The 18,161-nt window shown below is 34.6% G+C and overlaps 1 protein-coding gene across 5 annotated transcripts in view; it reads left to right on the top strand.

The window, feature by feature from the left end:
- Npnt (nephronectin) overlaps positions 1-18,161 on the top strand; it is a 72,102-nt gene that overhangs the window by 23,769 nt on the left and 30,172 nt on the right. For 3 of the 5 annotated variants that reach the window (XM_074041486.1, XM_020157370.2, XM_074041484.1), the window contains 4 exons: positions 6,976-7,068; positions 11,750-11,842; positions 16,147-16,266; positions 17,619-17,738. In XM_074041486.1, coding sequence (XP_073897587.1) covers positions 6,976-7,068; positions 11,750-11,842; positions 16,147-16,266; positions 17,619-17,738 — 426 coding nt within the window. The remainder of the gene's footprint in view (positions 1-6,975; positions 7,069-11,749; positions 11,843-16,146; positions 16,267-17,618; positions 17,739-18,161) is intronic. The other 2 variants (XM_074041485.1, XM_020157371.2) reach the window with 1 other exon arrangement.

Here is an 18,161-nt window from a genome sequence, read left to right on the forward strand (position 1 = left end):
CACCCTGCTTATAAAAAAACAAAAACAAAAACCTTACTTGCTTTTCCAAATAAATAGTTAACACTTTCTTTTTTTTAAACACAAAGATTGTATTAAAGTATACATTTTATAAAGAATAAATATATAGAGTATACATCCATTTACAAGCTTAAGGTATAGTCTTCATGATAACACTTTCTTACGTGTTCTCAAAGTCTAATCTGGCATTACTCTAAATTCCACACTATCACAATGAAAATAGAAAAACAAAAGTTAAAATTACAAGTAAACTGAAAATGACAACAGTGTTCAGAGGAAGATTTTTGAAGTGCAAAGGGAGAGTGTTTAATTATGATAAACAAATGCTGGCTTGATATTCAAAGATTCACATGCAGCCACTTCTGTTCCTTTGGGCAACTTTAGGAATTAGAAGTTAATTAGTGAGAGATGAAATAGATGCTTAAGAAATTAGTCTAAATTGGATGCTCCCAAAGAAAAGAAATAAAATAAGTTATTGTCAAACAGCTCTTGAGAGACAATATTATAGGGACCAGAAACCCTTATTTATTTTAACTTCATGCTCTAAATTGCTATCAACTTATCCTCCTTGACTATTTGACTATAGTTCACAATTAGTTAAGTTCTTAATTACAGTAATGTTAGATTTTCCCCTAAGGGTGGGGGGGAATCCTAGATGTAAAGCATTGCCTCGAAAGAGATAATTCTATACCTCATTAATGGCTTGGAATCCAGCATTTACACACACAATAAACAATACAGAGATTATTTTATTTTAAAATATTGTGGCAGGGTTACTTTAGTTTTCTTAAATTATAGATTGTTCTAACTGCAGCTTTTCCTTCCTGAAAGTGTAACTTGAAATACTTTTATGCCTGTAGTCACCATTTCACTATAAACTCACTGTCCTCCCTTCAAAATTCCCTCAAAATGCTGCCCTTTTTGGTCTCTTTCAAACCACCAGAGGAATTCGTAGATTTAGCATGGACCTGGGATAAGAAATTTTTACTGAAACTGGTCAACTCACTTAACCTTCTGTGCTTTCAGAAGCATAAACAGCATGTTTGCTGTTAAAATGAAGATAATGTCTGCTTCTCTCTTGCCTTGTATGGATATTGTGAGGATAAATTCAGTCATTCATTTAAAATGGATTGTAGTTTTGTTCATAAGAGCATTTAGTAGATAGCTTTTTTAATGATAAGAATCAGAACCATGTTTACTCAATTTTTGTTGCATCAGGAATTTAGATTTGAATGTCGAATAAGTGATACTCTAATACATAATTTTGGAAAAGCTGAGTTGTTTTCTTCTGGAGATCTTGGACAGAAGAATTCTTCCTCTGGGTTTTGTTTTATATGTGATATGTGGTGACTCAGGGCCCTTTCCAGTGGATCCCAATAAAACTCTGCCTCCATTCCCTCCAGATTCTATTAATAATGCAGTGAAGTTATTTCATGCTTCTTTTAGCAACCTTTCTTCTTCCAAGGCCAGTTGCATTTCTAAAAAGATATTCCCGTCATACTTTCCTTTCTTCTCAAGTGAGTCTATCCCAATTTAAATTCTGTGGAGCTTGTTAGATGTAATGAGAGCACCCTGAAATCTCCCTGTTTTGTGTCTTTTCATTCATCTTCCCTACCTTTGCATGTTGCTTTGTCACCTTTGGTTCTAAGTAAGATAACTTGGAGGACAAGGTTCTTTGTTCTGCTTTTAGCAGTGCTTTGTTTGAATCACAACAAGATGTAGATTGAAAAAATTACAAATGGTTCTTAGGACTCTAAAGACATTCTTACTTACATTAAGAAAATCCTTCTCAAGTTACAAACAACACCTGAGGTTGGACTGGCTTTTCCCATGCTGCTTTCCAGACCCACTATCTCCTTAGGCATCTCAACATGTCCTTATTTCTCAAATATTGACATTTGACTTCCAGTGTGATTAACTTACATATGAAACATTGCATATATAATGTGGGAGTTTAAGTTTCCCCTAACTAATTTGATAACTCAGAACTTATATCAGAGTTGTAAAACATTGTCCAAAACCCCAGTTACATCAGTTAGGATGGATTTTTAAGAGAAAAAATTTAGATTGCAGTCAAACAGAAAAGCCTCAGACATGTACACTGAAGTTATGTTTGCTTTGCCAGTTGAGACTTGTTCCTTTTTCCTAGTTAAAACAGTGATGTAGAAGGTACTTTAAGGGCATCTTGGAGATGATGCTGTAGGAGTGTTAGTAAGTTTGGGGTGTGATTTATCTATTTGGGCTTAATTTTGGTCACTGGTTTTGGGGAAAAAAGCCTGTCATGTCTCTGATCCTTAGCTGGCCTTTGTTTATTGAGCTACTAAGTTATATGTGGATGCCAGAGACGGTGTCACCCAATGTGACCCAAATTTCTTGTCTCTGATCTACACAAATGTCAAAGAAGCAATGCTATCTTATCTGATTATCCAGTTGCATCAACAGGCACATTATTTTTTCTACCTTTAGTGTACTTTTGATGTTTAGAATATGAAAATAGATCATTTATCCTTTTTTCTGTTGAGGGGTTGGTGAATGACTTACTATTCACAGAGTAACACAGGTTACAGGGTTGGTTTTTGCTGGCTCTCGAGAGCCACATTACAGTGCAATGAGTTATTAGAAGGTGGGTCAATTCACACAAAAGTTGAGAATCATTTTTCTGTAGTTCTCAGATGGGCGTATATTTTCTAATCTAGTCACTTTCATGTAGAAATGAAGTTTATACTCCCATGATTGTATGGTATTGTAAATATAAACTTGATGAATTTCTTTTCTCTATTGGGATGTATATATAAAACCCTTTTCTGGCTTGATAATAAACAGTGTAAGTCCAGATTCCACAGCCTGGTGCTCAAAGGAAAGTCAATTAGAGATTGTATTTGGTGGAGTGCAACAGTGACACAGGGATTCTGGACTAATACCATGACTTCTTGCTCTGCCCTACTGTCCATTCTCAAGGTCATCTTGCAGTCATAAGAGACCACGGTAGTTCAGCCATGATTTCTATGTGCCAGGCAAAAAGAGGCATACTTGTCAGGCATCACTGGGACCCACCTGATTATTTCTGATTACATACAAAATTAACCAGAATTTAGTCACCCATAGCTTCCAAGGAGAATAGGAAATGTAGTTTTCCATTGCTAGCTCACTGAACACTAAAAAAATTAAAATGCAAAAGCCATTTTGAATTAAAGCAGAAGGGAAAGGAAAATATAGAATCTAGCTGGCCTTTTATCATCTATCGTAGTCTTCCTTTTGATCTCATCTGCTGTTTTAAGCACTTTACACCACAGCTTCACAAGAACACTTTGCACTCACTAGAATCCTCTTCACTGTCTCTCCCTCTCACTTACTCATTTTCTGAAAAGTTTTTGTCTCCAGTTTCAACTGCTTCTTACCTCTAACAGTTGCTCAGATCACAATTCACACCTGAGTTATCTGTAGTTATAGTTATTATCCACACTCCTTTGTTCTTTCATTTCTGTATCAAAGCCCTTGTCATGGCTTAAACATAATTAGTTATACAGTTAGTTTTTCATAACTTCTGTCTCTCTTTCCCCCATATTTTTCTAGTATAATGCATTGTACCTAATAAATATTCTATACATATTTATTGAGTTGTATCCTAGACCTAAGGATGACAATATAATAGCACAAAGTCCTTTTGTGCAAAATGTTGCACAAAATCATTGATTATATCAGCTTCATAAATATTCCTATCACTTTTAATAGCTGTTGACCAATCTTTGATTGTTGGTTACTTCAGTCTGTCTTTTAAAAGTGCAATCAGCAGTTTCCTTAGAAATACTGACTCCCTAAACTTAGAAGAAACATTAAAAGTCTTGATCTCTTAAAATGTGTGGTTTTGATGTGCCCAAGATTAGGGCATTCTGCTAAGAACAAATAACAAAAAAAAGAAAGGAGAACAAAAAACATTTTGTTACTAGAGAGTACCTGAAAACACTATATATGGGTGGTCATCAAGGTAGTTTGGGCTCAAAGCCAGTAAAGCATGGGGACCTCAAGTTTGATTGTTTTGTAAAGTGCCCTCTCCTAAATGAAATTCATGTTTTTAAGTGGTATTTTCTAAGCGTCTTTGCTATGTTTTTAGAGATATTTTCAAATTACAATTATTTTTGGGGGGGGAGTATTACCCTGACTTACATCTAATGATTTTGAGATGTTTACCTTTTTATAAATACAGAAATCTGGGTTCCTCAGTGATACTTGATTATTCAAGTTGCATTCACATACAGTGGTTAATCTTTCTAATATCCATTTTCCAAGATTAAAATTTTTTTTCAAAATTTCATTTCTTGGTGAAGAAGCCTTGATATTACATATAGAGTAGATTGTTTCTGGAACTTGTTTTAAAATCTGCATACTGTATAAACCATTTATCATGTGTGACTCAATTTACAGTAATTTCAGAAGGTCCTCCTAGATAGGTCATTTCTTCTCACAGAGCTGAACAAAATCCTTTCCCTTTGAATTTAATGTCACACCCTAAAATCAGATCTTAAGAATTCCCCAGCTGGGCGCCCATGGCTCTCGCCTAGAATCCTAGCCACTCAGGAGGCAGAGATCAGGAGGATTGTGGTTCAAAGCAATCCTGGGCAAATAGTTTGCGAGACTCTGTTTCGAAAAAAATCATCACAAAAAAATTGGGCTAGTGGAGTGGCTCAAGGTGAAGGCCCTGAGTTCAAACCCCAGTACTGAAAACAAAAAAAATCCCCAAATGTTTCTCTCCCATTTACACTCTGCTCATCCTCTTTCAGAAAGCTTTTTTTTTAAATTAAATACTTGTGGAGTCTCACTGTCTAAAGATTGGTAGTGATACAGGGTCCAGTTGGTGTAACAAATAAACAAGCAGGAAAGGCCTGAAAGTATAATTGGCAAATAATTTTGGAAAGGCGAAGGAAGGGTTAATGAGAGCTGAGTGAGGGAATGTTGAAAACAACATTCACATCATTGTTGCAGGAGTTTCAAAGGAAGGGATGTTTAGGAATCGTCAGAGAGGAAACTGAGAGCACACCACATAATGGAGAAGAACATTGACATGGAGGAACAGGTGTCGGGGGCTTCAAAACTCAGGGTCATCGTTGACTCTGTTTTCCTGGGTCTTCAAGACCTGCTTTTCACTCATTGGTTACTGAAGACTATGTCTTCCTGTTGTCTACACATATCATGCCTTCCTCATTTCAGACCTGAATGATTTCACTGGTTTTCTAACTGCTTTCTCTGTTTCCAGATGCTTTCCAGGCCATTCTACAAATGCTCACCATGCTAATATTCCGAGAGCTTTCATTTTTATCCACTAATTCTCCTTATGAGAATAAATTTACAAAAATCATCCCATTTCTGACATAAAGTATACATTCCTCAGTCTAAAATTTAAGGAACAGGAAAACCTGAAAGCACTCAGGAATGACTGCTTCTCACTCTTGGGCCCCATCTCATTAGTTTCATGGGCCTCCTGAGTGACCTCTGACTAACCTATAGTCAACTTTATGTAGCTTTCTTCTCCTTTGGTAGTAGTTCCCTCTTGTGTCTATATGCTTTATGATCTTATACAGGGTCTTCTGTAAGGCTTGCTGCACAAATCCATATGGATTTGCTTGTGTGATGGTTTCCTCATTTCATATATGATACCCATTTTGTTCACAAATATTTCTTTGCATTAAAAACCTGCAATTGTTTTGTTTCTTCATCTAGATTGTGAGATCCTTGAAACCAGTAACCATGCTATATAATTATTTTTTGCCTGTGGTAGTGTTTGGCATAATATCATGAACCTATTGAGTACAGTACAGAGTATGGTTTCTCAGTCTTGGCAACACAGCATTCGAGGTTGGATAATTTGTTTGCTCAGAGTTGACTATCTGAGCATCATAGGATGTTTAGGATAATTTGTTTGCTCAGAGTTGACTATCTGAGCATCATAGGATGTTTAGGATAATTTGTTTGCTCAGAGTTGACTATCTGAGCATCATAGGATGTTTAGCAGTATCCCTGTCCTCTACCCACTAAATGTCCCCAATGACAACCAATATTGTTCCAAACATTGCCAAATGTCCCCAACAGCCAAAACTACCTCTAGTTGAGAACTCCTGACAAAGAATAAACAGAGTGAATTCCAGACTATGAAAATACTAGAGTGATGATTTATAGTTTTTGAGGTCTTAGGGAAAGTGGAACACAGGTGATAGGACAGAGAAAAGGCTAAGCTGAGAACTTTTGTTTGCTGTGGTAGGCTGCGAAACCCATTATAAATTTAAGAGCACTTGCAATACATTTTAGTATTAAGAAAGATCAAGAAAATGGAAATATCCTTGAATAGAAGTATAAAACATGTTATAGTTTGTTTCATTTGAATCATTTCATACTTAGAATATTATTCCTATTAAAATAAGTATTTTATTACTTAATTTGAAATGTATATTTGTGTGGTGTTGCTGATCCAACCAGGGCCACCTGCATGCTAGACAAGTACTCTACCACTGAACCATACACCCAGCCCAGAAATTTATCTTGATTTCATACCTGTTAATCCAGAATCTTTGGACTAAAAACTACTTTTTTAAAGTGTCTTTGAGAAAATGAGTTTGGAATTATGGGTACAAGTTATTGTAAAATTATAACTGCTGACAAATATCAGTTATGATTATGCATAGTTTTGCATTTTTAAATTATTTAAATATTATCCTCACATGCACAATATCTCCTAGTCCCAAGTGATACATATATACACAGACACACATTTTTACAGAGAGACACATATTTATGTGTTTCTGTGTAGTGCAGACAGTGTCTACAGGAAGCAATGATTTTATATTATTCTGATGCTTTATTGTAAATTCTTAGTTTTAAAAAAATTGTTACACTAGTCCATGACAAGTGCTAGGTGCTTGTTATGCTGCTGATGTAAACATAATGCATGATATCTTCTTTTCACAGCTGTGTGCCAACCACAGTGCAAACATGGAGAATGTATCGGGCCAAATAAGTGCAAATGTCATCCTGGATATGCTGGAAAAACCTGCAATCAAGGTAGGAGAGTGATCTGAAAAATCATCTGATACCTATTCTTGACAGATTAAAAGGCTTAAATGCTCATTCCAAACTAGTTTCCATAGCTATTTTCCCAAATGTATGAGCTACCGTTTTGATGATAAATTAAAAAATAGTAATGTAGATCTTATAAAGCTATTTCCTCAAAGGTCAATCAAATTAATTTTATCCCTTTAGTTTTATTTTCTGATACTAATTAAAGTGTATTTTGTATATGTAATGTAAAAGCCATACATCCTGATACTTCTTATTCTTTACTAATGAGTTGAGAAGCTTTGGGCAACCTTGGACCCCAGGTTTTCCTCCCCTTTAATGCCAGAAGTCAGGTAGGGCATTTGACTTGAAATTTGGAGATTCTGTTTAACAATGAGCACTTTCATTGTGTGTTGACTAGTTTGGAATGCTCCTCTGAGAAATAAAACTGTTGGTTAATTTACTAAGTGATTAAAAAAATCAGCATCCACTGCTTATAAAAGCAAACTTTTATCTGATTTTTAGAGTATTGCAAGTATGTTATATATCTGTGTATCTACACACACACACACACACACACACACACGCACATGTAATCTGTTTCATCCTTACAAGAACAGTAGGAGTTAGAGTGGTACTTATTATAATTAAGGTCTAAGTAATTTATAAATTATTTTTCCATTTTTCATTTGAAGAGACTGAAGCTTAGCGATATTATCTTGCCCAAGTTAATGGAATTCGTTGGTAAAAGAGCTAGTATGTCAACTTAGAGCTGTTGTTTACACAATCCATACTTTTTCTGGCATATTAGCTTTGGATAAAGAAAATATAATTGAAAATGTGATCCTCTTCTGTTTCCTAACAAGTGAAACAAGGCTGATCTTAGTTAATTTTACTCCAACTTTTCAATTATTAGGAGTTTAAAAGGCTAGAAATAAAAGTTAGCATTAGCTTTCACTAAAAGATAAAACTTTTTTTTTTGCTGAAAACACATACAAACTTTTATATATTTAAATATTATTCATTGTTTACATGCTTTATAACCACAAATTAATGCAAACTAATTCTTAAAAAATTCAAATACAAGTACAAAAATTAAAAAATTGAAAATTCTTCTTCCATCAGCCACAAGGTAACCACTGTTAACAATTTTTAAAAATTTTTTATTTTATTCATATGTGCATACAATGTTTGGGTCATTTCTCCCCTCTTCCCCCATCTCCCTCCCTTATCCACCTCCCACCCCCCCTTACCACCCCCTTACCCCTCGCTACCTGGCAGAAACTATTTTGCCCTTATCTCTAAGGATAAAACATTTTTTAAATTAAAGTTTTACTCCCTGTCATTTTAAATGCCAAATGAAATAATGCTGTGGGGTTTAACTATTCCATAGATATTTACTTGACTTCTTCTGATACAGAAAGGATATTGTTGAAACATTTCAGTATCTGATACTGACTCCTGGATACTCCTTCTTGAGATGTCTATGTCTATGATTTATAGACAAAGCTTGCACAACATCTGAACACTGATATTTGAAAGTATATGCAATTATTCATCAGATGAAATCTATGCTAGTAAAATGTGACATCTTCCAACATTAAGAGAAGCTACTATTGAAATTATGTTCTTATATCATCTGTTGTTGTTGTTGCAGTCCTGGGGATGGAACCCAGGCCTTATACATGCTAGGTAAGTGCTCTTCCACTGAGCCACATCTCCAGCCCTTATCTATTTGATTTATAACTGATTTTAACAACATTTATTTCCTATCTTATAATATATTTTTTAACTTGGTATTTACCAAACACACATGGGTAATTTTTGAAGTAAGTGGTGTTCTTTTAATTTCATTGTAACCTTTGAAAAATCCATTTTGATTTTTCTTTCCCAGCCTAAGTTCATAAGTTATAGTATGTTAGGTTCTAGTTTTTGAGTTCTCAGTATTCTTAGAACCCAGTACACTTCTTTTTTTAAGGTGATAAACATAACCCTAAGAAGTTTCATTAATATGTCAACACTATAAAACTTTATTGTCTCAATATCAAGAATTTACATAAAGAAGACTATGAAAATAAGTTACTTTTGAGGTTGCAGAGAAATTCATTTAAATTTATTTAACCATCAACTATGGTTCTTCAAAAATACTAAAACTATTATTGGAACAGAGCTCCATCACTGGGTAACTTATTTTCACAAAAAGCAGTTTACCATGTACTTTTCCTGTAACACATATGTATTTTCTAAAGAAAAACTGGAATATACCAAGTTAAAATCTTGCCTCCCCAAACCATATTCCTTAAGTAGAGAAGGTTTTTATTAGTAGCAAAGTGGGATTTAAAACGTGCAAAAAGAGTGGTGGCACTGCAAATGTAATTTCAAGTCTGATCTTGAAAATAACCCCCAGGTTAGAGTGAACTCAATGTTTTAATCATCTCTTACTTTGTTCTCTGTAAAATGAGCAACTGTGTCACATTCCTGATGGGAATTCCTAGAGAACAGGAGTCCTTTATGGTGTCTGAGTTTTGGAAACTATCAATGTCTGACTTGCACATGCTAAATGCACATTTAATATTTGTTAAATGAATGACTGATTCATGTAATGGTTCTTAGTGCAAAACACCATAGGAACTAGAGAGAGTTCTACAGAGTTTTTTGGTACCGCAGTTTAGGCAGTCTCAATCCATACGCTGAGAGCCCTGCCAGGTTGAAAGAGACTGTGGTGAGTGACCTGAGAAAGTGTGAGAGCTGCCTTGGATATCCCCATAAAAATTATTAGAGCAAGACTGACGGAGTGGCTCAAGTGGTACAGTGCCTGCCTAGCAAGTGTGAGGCCCTGAGTTCAAACCTCAATACTGCCCCCCCAATAAAGTTATTAGACCAAATTGTCCATAGCAGCCATATAACAAATGAACTCAGACTGTCTTTATCTAGGTCCACACATTTTAACAAAGTGGAAAACATGCCTCAGATATGGGAAGTCAAATAGGTTTATTTTTTCTGAAGGAGAGAAATGTCAAGAAGCTGTAAATTTGAAATAATTTCACAGAACTGGAAATTAGCTTTTGATTAAAAGTAGGTTTTAGTATAAGGCAAATATTGGCTAAGAATTTTGCTGCAAGTTATACACTTTTAAGAACTAACCCCTTGGAAACTTGGTTGGCAGAATAAACAGCTTGAATAAATGACAAGTGCTTAGCCAGTGCCTTGAGAGCTGCCTCGGGAGCAGCCAGAAGAGCAGGGCAGGCTGCACTTTGGAGCTGCCTTAATTTAATAACCTTGTCACAGGCTTAGGCTGCTCTTGGTGGCTTGTTCTTCCCTGAGCCATTTTCTCGATTTGCTACTCTAAGATCAGATATAAAGTTATAGGTTTGGACTGGTCATTCATGTACTCTATGAGGCACGTGATACCTTTCACAGTAGATGGAATTCTAATCCAAATTCTGACAAGATTGTCTTTGATCATATGCTCTCCCACTTATATTCTCTGGTAATTTTATTCATTCATATTTCCCTTCTCTTTGTGTCTCTGTACCCATACAAATCTCTCTCCACATCCAAAAATGAATACTATTATAGATAATAATCTCTTTAGGACTTTCCCATTGGGGAATTATTTTTAACATGCAAATGTATTGTATCATTGCATAGTTTTAGAAATGAAAGTCATTCTTTTGAATTTGCCATATGCTTTATAGTAATTTCAGAAGAAAGTATAAATATCAGTTACTAATGTTATGGCATGGTTTATGATTCATATGTTGGATAACTCTTTACAAGAAAAGCATTAGTATGTTATTGCACAGGACCAGACATTAAATTTTGGAGTACTGGTTACATCTGAAAGTTGATTGCTTTACTACCACAGCAATCCAAGTGTTTAACCCTGATATGAGGGTCATTATCTACAGCCTTACTTTTTGAAAGATGGATGATTTCAACCACAGAAACCAATGTTTGATTTGGAGGTTTAACTGGTTAATAAAACAGAGTGTGAGTGCCTTTTTGATCTCTATTTTGAGTTTTCATTCATCTTATATTTTAGCAAACTAATAATGACAACAGTTAACATTTTTTGCATAAAGCTTCTAATGTATGTTCTAGTTAAACGTGACATAAGTGACACAAGTTTGTACTTTTGAATGAAAATATTAATAATCTATCATGCTATGATTTAGATAAGGTCTTTTTAGAAATCATATATTAAGTTGGTCATTTAAGACTTTAATATCCATAAACAGAACAGGTTGATTATAGTCAATATTTGTATAATTGGATTATTTTTTGTTGTTTTCTCCCTTCTGTTGATGACTAAAATCATTTTTTAAAAAATGATCATCTTGGGCTGGAGACATGGCTTAAGTGATAGAGCGCCTGCCTGGAAAAATGAAACCCTGAGTTCAAACCCCAGTACTCACTTACCAAAAAAATGGCCATCTCTTTTGTTTTTTAAAAATGATATGAGCATGATGAATTATTAATTTATAATGTGCATATTGTCTTTGGGAAGCAAGATGACTCATAGATTTTTAAAGAAACAAAAACTTTATTCCTAAAGTATCTAAATAGTAACTTTTAAACCCTATCAACTTTGTGTAATTATTTAATATATACTTGTAAAGATTTTTAGGACTAAAAATGACATCAGTTCAAAATTGACTCTTATTACCTTCTTCCTGGTGTGAAGACGAACCTTTCTACCCAACTCCTCTTGACCAAGGCAGTGAACACCCTCTTTTCCAACCCCTGGATCATCAAGCCACAAGTTTACCTTCAAGGGGTGAGCGTGCCTTGTCTCAGGTGGTCTACTCCTCCCACCTGCATGGCTTCCTGCAGTTAGGTCACTTCTTGCAAATGTTCTGAAACTAGCCCAGGAGTGACTAGCCTTCAGCCTGAGCATGTGAAGCAAATTGCAGGAATTGTCAACTAGTGCTGATTCTCTGTGCCCTGAAAAGCATGGAGTCTTTACTCTCCTTTTACTGTATCAGGTTTTGCTTTTCCTCTTTTCTGGGTTTTGAAATATTTTCCAAAAATCAGATAGAAAGATAACTTTTGTTTTCATATGTAGGTGGTCATGAATGCCAAAGTAACTGAAATTGGGGTTTTGATGCCTTTTGTCAGGTAGATTTTAGAAGTAATTTAGTCCTCTTCCCCACCACTGTCAATTTGAATTATAGAAATTTAGTTTTACCAAGAAATCAAAACATTCATTAGCTTCTTTCACTCAGTGTACATTTTGTAATATGAGAAAGCCTAAGTTCTTGTTCAAATTAGCTGTTTGATTGTGAGCAAGTCTTTAAAGTGTCTGGGTCTTAGCAAACCAGTCAGTAGTAGAGGACAGTAATTCTTGCCCTATTTGCCTGGAGGGTTGGTATGAGAGTGGAATCACCACTAAAAATATTCATACTTTTACAGTGCTAGAAAAGTTTGTAGAAAAGTAAGGTGGTAGGATAATTTTATAGTTCTTCCAATAGGTTTTATTCCTTATTCACTCATAGTTTTAGGAATTTAGAATGACTAAAATAAAATATTATCTGTCTGTTGATAGGCAGCTTGATACATTCGTATATGTTCTGCACAAGGAATTAGAACAATGGGATTCATTTCAATTCAGTTACAATTTAAATAAGATGTGGTAGATGATAGACTGATATCTGTTTGCTTATGATCTTACTTTAGTCAAATAAAGTTTAAAAGTTAGATTTCTGAAACATTGCCAAGTTTAAGCATCAAAGAGGAAAAAAGTCCAAATGCATTAATGCATTGAAATTAATGAAAGATTATTTCCCTTAAAACACCAGTGGATTATCTTATTAAATGAATCTCTTCTTCATTTTTTCAAGCTACTTTTCAATGTTGGCATGCTAATAAAATTTCTGATTCATTTTTTTCTGAAGTGTAACAGTAATGCTATGCAGCTTGCATTTCTGTTCTAGACCAGCTCCCTGGTCTAGAGTAAGAAGCTTCTCCTTTTTCCCCCTGTCGTCAAGCTCTTGAACCTACCAGTCTGCTTAAATGTACTCCTGATGGCTCTTTAGGATTTATATACATGCTGCTTAAAGTATTTGAATGTAAGTGGTTTAACTGTAAATTTCTAACCTTTGGTATAAGACAGGTACCTGATTGAATTCGACAAAGTTTTACCCTAGATTTTCTTGATAATTTATATTAGATTATAAACTTCCAGAAAGAGCAAGATTAAAGTAAATTTAGAATAAAAGCACTAATGTTTCATTTCCAAGGTTTGCTTATCAACTTTTAATATTTATTTGAGGCAATGTGTATCAAGGTGAATTTTCATGGTCTTTATTTTGTTGTGCTTATTATTATAGGGTCATTTAACATAATACAGAAGTGTCATTTTTAATTTCTAATTTAATTTGATAACAACACAAGTGTTACTAAGTCCGTAGTATAATAAATTATAATAATGAGTACAGCATTTATTGGAAGTAGCACATATTAACCCAATTTTATAATGCTTTAGGTCAACAAGAAAATAAGGTAACATAATTATAAAATAGAAACCCTCAAGAAAATTGAGGACAAAGAGGTTTCTCACCAGTACACCAAATGCATTTAATCTTTTCAAACACCTTACTTCAGCAATATCTAATATTTGGCAAAAATTGATAAACATGGATGACTGCAGAATCCTATTTTGTAATGTCAACAGTCGTCTTGATAAGGGGTCATTGTGAGGTTCTTAGGAGATGCCTGCTTGAGGCGGATGGGACCATGGTGGCAGTCAAAGGGGATATTAACACCAGCCATTTGCCAGGGAGTCCTCTAGTCCATCAACAGCTGTTAGAGTACCACTTTCTCAAGTTGCATTCTACATGTTTGGAGACTTATATGCCAGTTTAATAACATTTAAAATAGCAATAATTCTCTCCACATACACTCATTGAATGTTACATGTTTTCTTCCTTTTACATATTATTTCATAGAGTTTTTCCTAGATTTTTTTAATTGTGACAGTTTATCGGTGTCTATTTCCTGTCAGTTTCATGATTCCTAGCTCCAAAGTGCTTTTTCCATGGGAAGGGAAAGATAAATTTGGGTTAAAACCAGTCTCTAAGATCACCAGCAGCCCCAATCTGGATTAGGAAGATTCCCATAACAACTCAAAGGTACCCCTTAATTGGCCAGCGTTGGAGCTGGGTTATGGAAGAGTTGTCTTTAGTCTGTGGACACAGTATCTGAAGAGATATAATTGCATAAATACTCCTTGTTCTTGAGCTGCCTGGAGCTATAAACATCTGACAAATTCTATCAGGAAGCCACTAAAGTTTCTGTGTCTTTCTAAAAATAAACCTAAGCATTCTTAATTCATATTTTAAATTGATCAGTATACTTCTCTTGAGATATAGAATTCAGTCTTAGTTTATTGCCATCTTCTGTTTTGTTATATTTTTCTTAGTGTAGAAAAAAATTTAAAACACAAAGCTTTTCTCTTATAATGTACACAGATTTAAGTGTTACTTACTATAATATCAATCAGAAATTTATCAAAGACTTCCACATGCCATATTAGGAATGATAATAAACTTCTCTTAGAAGATGAGAAAAATTTTCCTGATTCAGTGTTTAAATAAGGACTGGAATACAAGGGAGAAAAATATGGGAAAGGGGGAAAATTTCTACTTAGTTATTCCTCCTAGACTATTACTTCATTTAATAGAGGGAGAAATCAGCATTTTTGACAATGTAATCTACAAAATACCTTTCATGAGAAAGTTTTGATTTAAAATGTGATTCTGTTTTGAAAACTCTTGACTGAACAAGAGACAGTAAAGTAGAGGACTGGAGAAAGCATAGGAAATGGCAAAAGTATTTGCTTTATTTATTTAACCTTTCCAGGATTTGCCCAGCTGGGTATTTGCTTACATTTGTGTTAAAGCTAGAAAAGGACCAGGTTAGAAAGTCAGTAAGATGTGAAATTATTTGGTAATTTTAAAATACAATGAAATATAATGAAAAATTAAAATATAATGGTTTACATAAGTAATACATAGATTTCTAATATATGGACCGTTCAGATTTAAATTTGATTAAGTTTGAAAACAATTTTGTACAAGATATAGTATCATTTCTTACTCAGTGTCATGGATTAATAAATTAATTGACAATTAAATTATGCTAATTAGGTACTTATGCTGGTATTTCCAGACAAAATAAACACATGGTTACATATCTTTTTAATGAAGTATATGTAATGGACATTACTTTTTCATTGTTTATATGTCATTGTGAATTTTATGTTCACTTGTAGCAGTGTTCAACTTGAGTTGGAAAATTTTTATGATGTGGAATTCATTAATTTATTTCTTATTTAAATCAATAAACCTAAATACATGATAGTCCATTATGTTTTGTCCATTAGTATTTCCATATCCCCTTCTTAACTGCCAAATGAGTGAAAAATACATTTGTTTCTTTTTCTAACTTACTCTGTCACTTGAATGCATTACTAAAATAGTAAACTAAATTTTCTTCTTTAGTCTGAGATCAGAATAAAATCTTCAAAACTGAACAAAAAAAATCCCACAATACTGATTACTCTCATTTATGTATATTTTATTCTCTGAAAACAGGTATACTTTGAGAAACTCAAAGCAGTTTAATGTTTTAAAGTTTGTATATTTCTGTGAAGTACAATGTGCTCATGTCGTATTTTCTTTAAACAGAAAAAAGGAGACCTTGAAAGAGTGGCCATTATCAGAAGTGAATCTAGCAGGGGAACACAGATTATTTGAGCATACTGACAGTCAGGTCGATGATAGATGATAAAGTACCCATGAGGAAGTATGTTGCTCTTTCTAGACATGATAAAGCAGATGCATATCTGGGAGGAGATTCTTCCTAACTATCCCTTATGAACAGAGTTCCACAAAGGTCATGGCAGCTCCTGGTTTTGTCCCTACTGTAATGAATAGGCGAGAGTATGTGAACAAGCCTTCTCGCTCACGTAAATCATGGTGCTATGTCTCAACCCACTTTTCATCATTTTCCTATCTTGAAAAGCATTTTAAAGATTTTACCGTAGTGCTAAGGTTTTGTGATTTTTCTGCATCAACCCAGATCTAAACGAGTGTGGACTGAAGCCTCGACCCTGTAAGCACAGGTGCATGAACACTTTCGGCAGCTACAAGTGCTACTGTCTCAACGGATATATGCTTATGCCGGATGGGTCCTGCTCAAGTATGTCAAGAATCTTAACTGCTTTATAAGTGCTTTGGGCTTGATTTCTGACGTGCTGAGGTAGCATGCCTTTGTCAAAATGGCCTGTTGGGCTCTCCTGAACAGGATGTGTGCATGTGTTTATAAGTGTGCCTGAGGGACTGAAAATCAAATAAGAGGTACCCATTTTAGATGTGTGACATTCTTTTACTATTGGTGGAAATATAAAATTGATGTAGAAATGATGTTTGGAACAAGAATCACAAAACTGAGGACATTTCCTAATGTCTTTTCCAATGCATGTATCCCTGAATTCTACCAGAGTGTAGAACTATTTCAAGTAGGAAAAAACAGTATTAGTGATTATCAAGGTGTTGCTTATAGAGAATCCATCAGATTTGATGAGTGATTATAAGCATTCATAAATACCTTCTCACTTCTTTTTTATATTTCATAATAGTCTAAAAGACAGAGAAAACTATTTCAAGTGAAGAAAAAGAAATGAATAGAGTATCAGAAGATACTCTATTTTTATACTCTATGTTTATAAGATAGACAACACCCTAAAATTCTCTTAGGCTGAACATTGAACCAAGCTTATATTTCTATGATAATTCAATAGCTAGTGACTTGATTTTTATTTTTACAAAATTATCAGTTAACTAGGTTGCATTTTATAAAGTAAAAAAAAGAGAAAGATTAGTTGATTTTATTTAGCAGTGCATAAACATTGCGATGCAAGTTTTTGGGATGACATACGTGTTTAATAGTATGTGGCAGTGACACTGAAATCCTCTAACATTGTATGACTCATTGGAATATCCTGTCCTCTAGAGGAATTGGTAGGTTGAGACAATTACTTGGATGTGTTGGTTAAGAACAGCGCTTAGCTTGAGTAATCTGAAAAAATTCATCAATTCTCTACTTTCCTTAGACACTGAAAGAGTTTCCAGATAATCTATATGAGGTGTAAAATTTTACATCTGTCTTTTAATTCTACAAAAGCATTAAAAGTCTCCTTCAAAAGATGATGGAGCTGGTTCACTTCTTGACCATCCTTGTAGAATGGAGTTCTTTCCCTTTTGTATTTAATACAAAATATTAATTGTATCTAATAATGGGATTCATATCATCTTCATATATGTACATAACATACTTTGTCATATTCACCCCCATTGTCCTCTCTTGTCTCCTCTCACCTCCCCACTTGATCCTCTTCTGTTGCTTCCTTTCTTTAGAATGTCAGTTAACTGGATCATTGTCGTCATTGTGGATTCAATGATACTTACTTCAGGACAAGTAAAAAACATAGTTATTTAAATCACAGATTTTGTTTTCTACCTCTCTAAGTCATCATTTCACTCTCTTTTCAGGTGCCCTTTCGTGCTCCATGGCAAACTGTCAGTATGGCTGTGATATTGTCAAAGGACAAGTCCGGTGCCAGTGCCCCTCCCCTGGCTTGCAGCTAGCTCCTGATGGGAGGACCTGTGTGGGTGCGTTGTAGCATCAAGCATCTGTGGATGACAGTGGAGGGTTATGGGAGTAAGGAAAAAAGGCAGTTACTTACATAATCTAATTAGCTACCCGCTAGAAGATATCAGATATCTCAGCAGAAGACCTCTCTGTGAATACTCCATGGAAAACTTGTTTTGTCAAAAATGAGGGACAAGAGGAAGCTTCAGGCAGAAGGAACCACATGTACAAAAGCACTGAGGTTCCACAGAGGACAATTTTCAGGAAAACAAGAAGATCTCAGTATTTCTAGAAGATCAGAGTCAAGGAGGAGCAATGAAGTGATGAAGCTGGAGAGGTCAACAGAGCTAGATTGTATGTTACACCACAGTGGTTAGGTTTATTTTCCCAGAAAATTAAGATGACAGGCAGTATAGAATTGTAGCTGAGTCCACACTTTGGTT

This window comes from Castor canadensis, chromosome 9 (genome assembly GCF_047511655.1).
Source record: "Castor canadensis chromosome 9, mCasCan1.hap1v2, whole genome shotgun sequence".
Taxonomy (NCBI): Eukaryota; Metazoa; Chordata; class Mammalia; order Rodentia; family Castoridae; genus Castor; species Castor canadensis.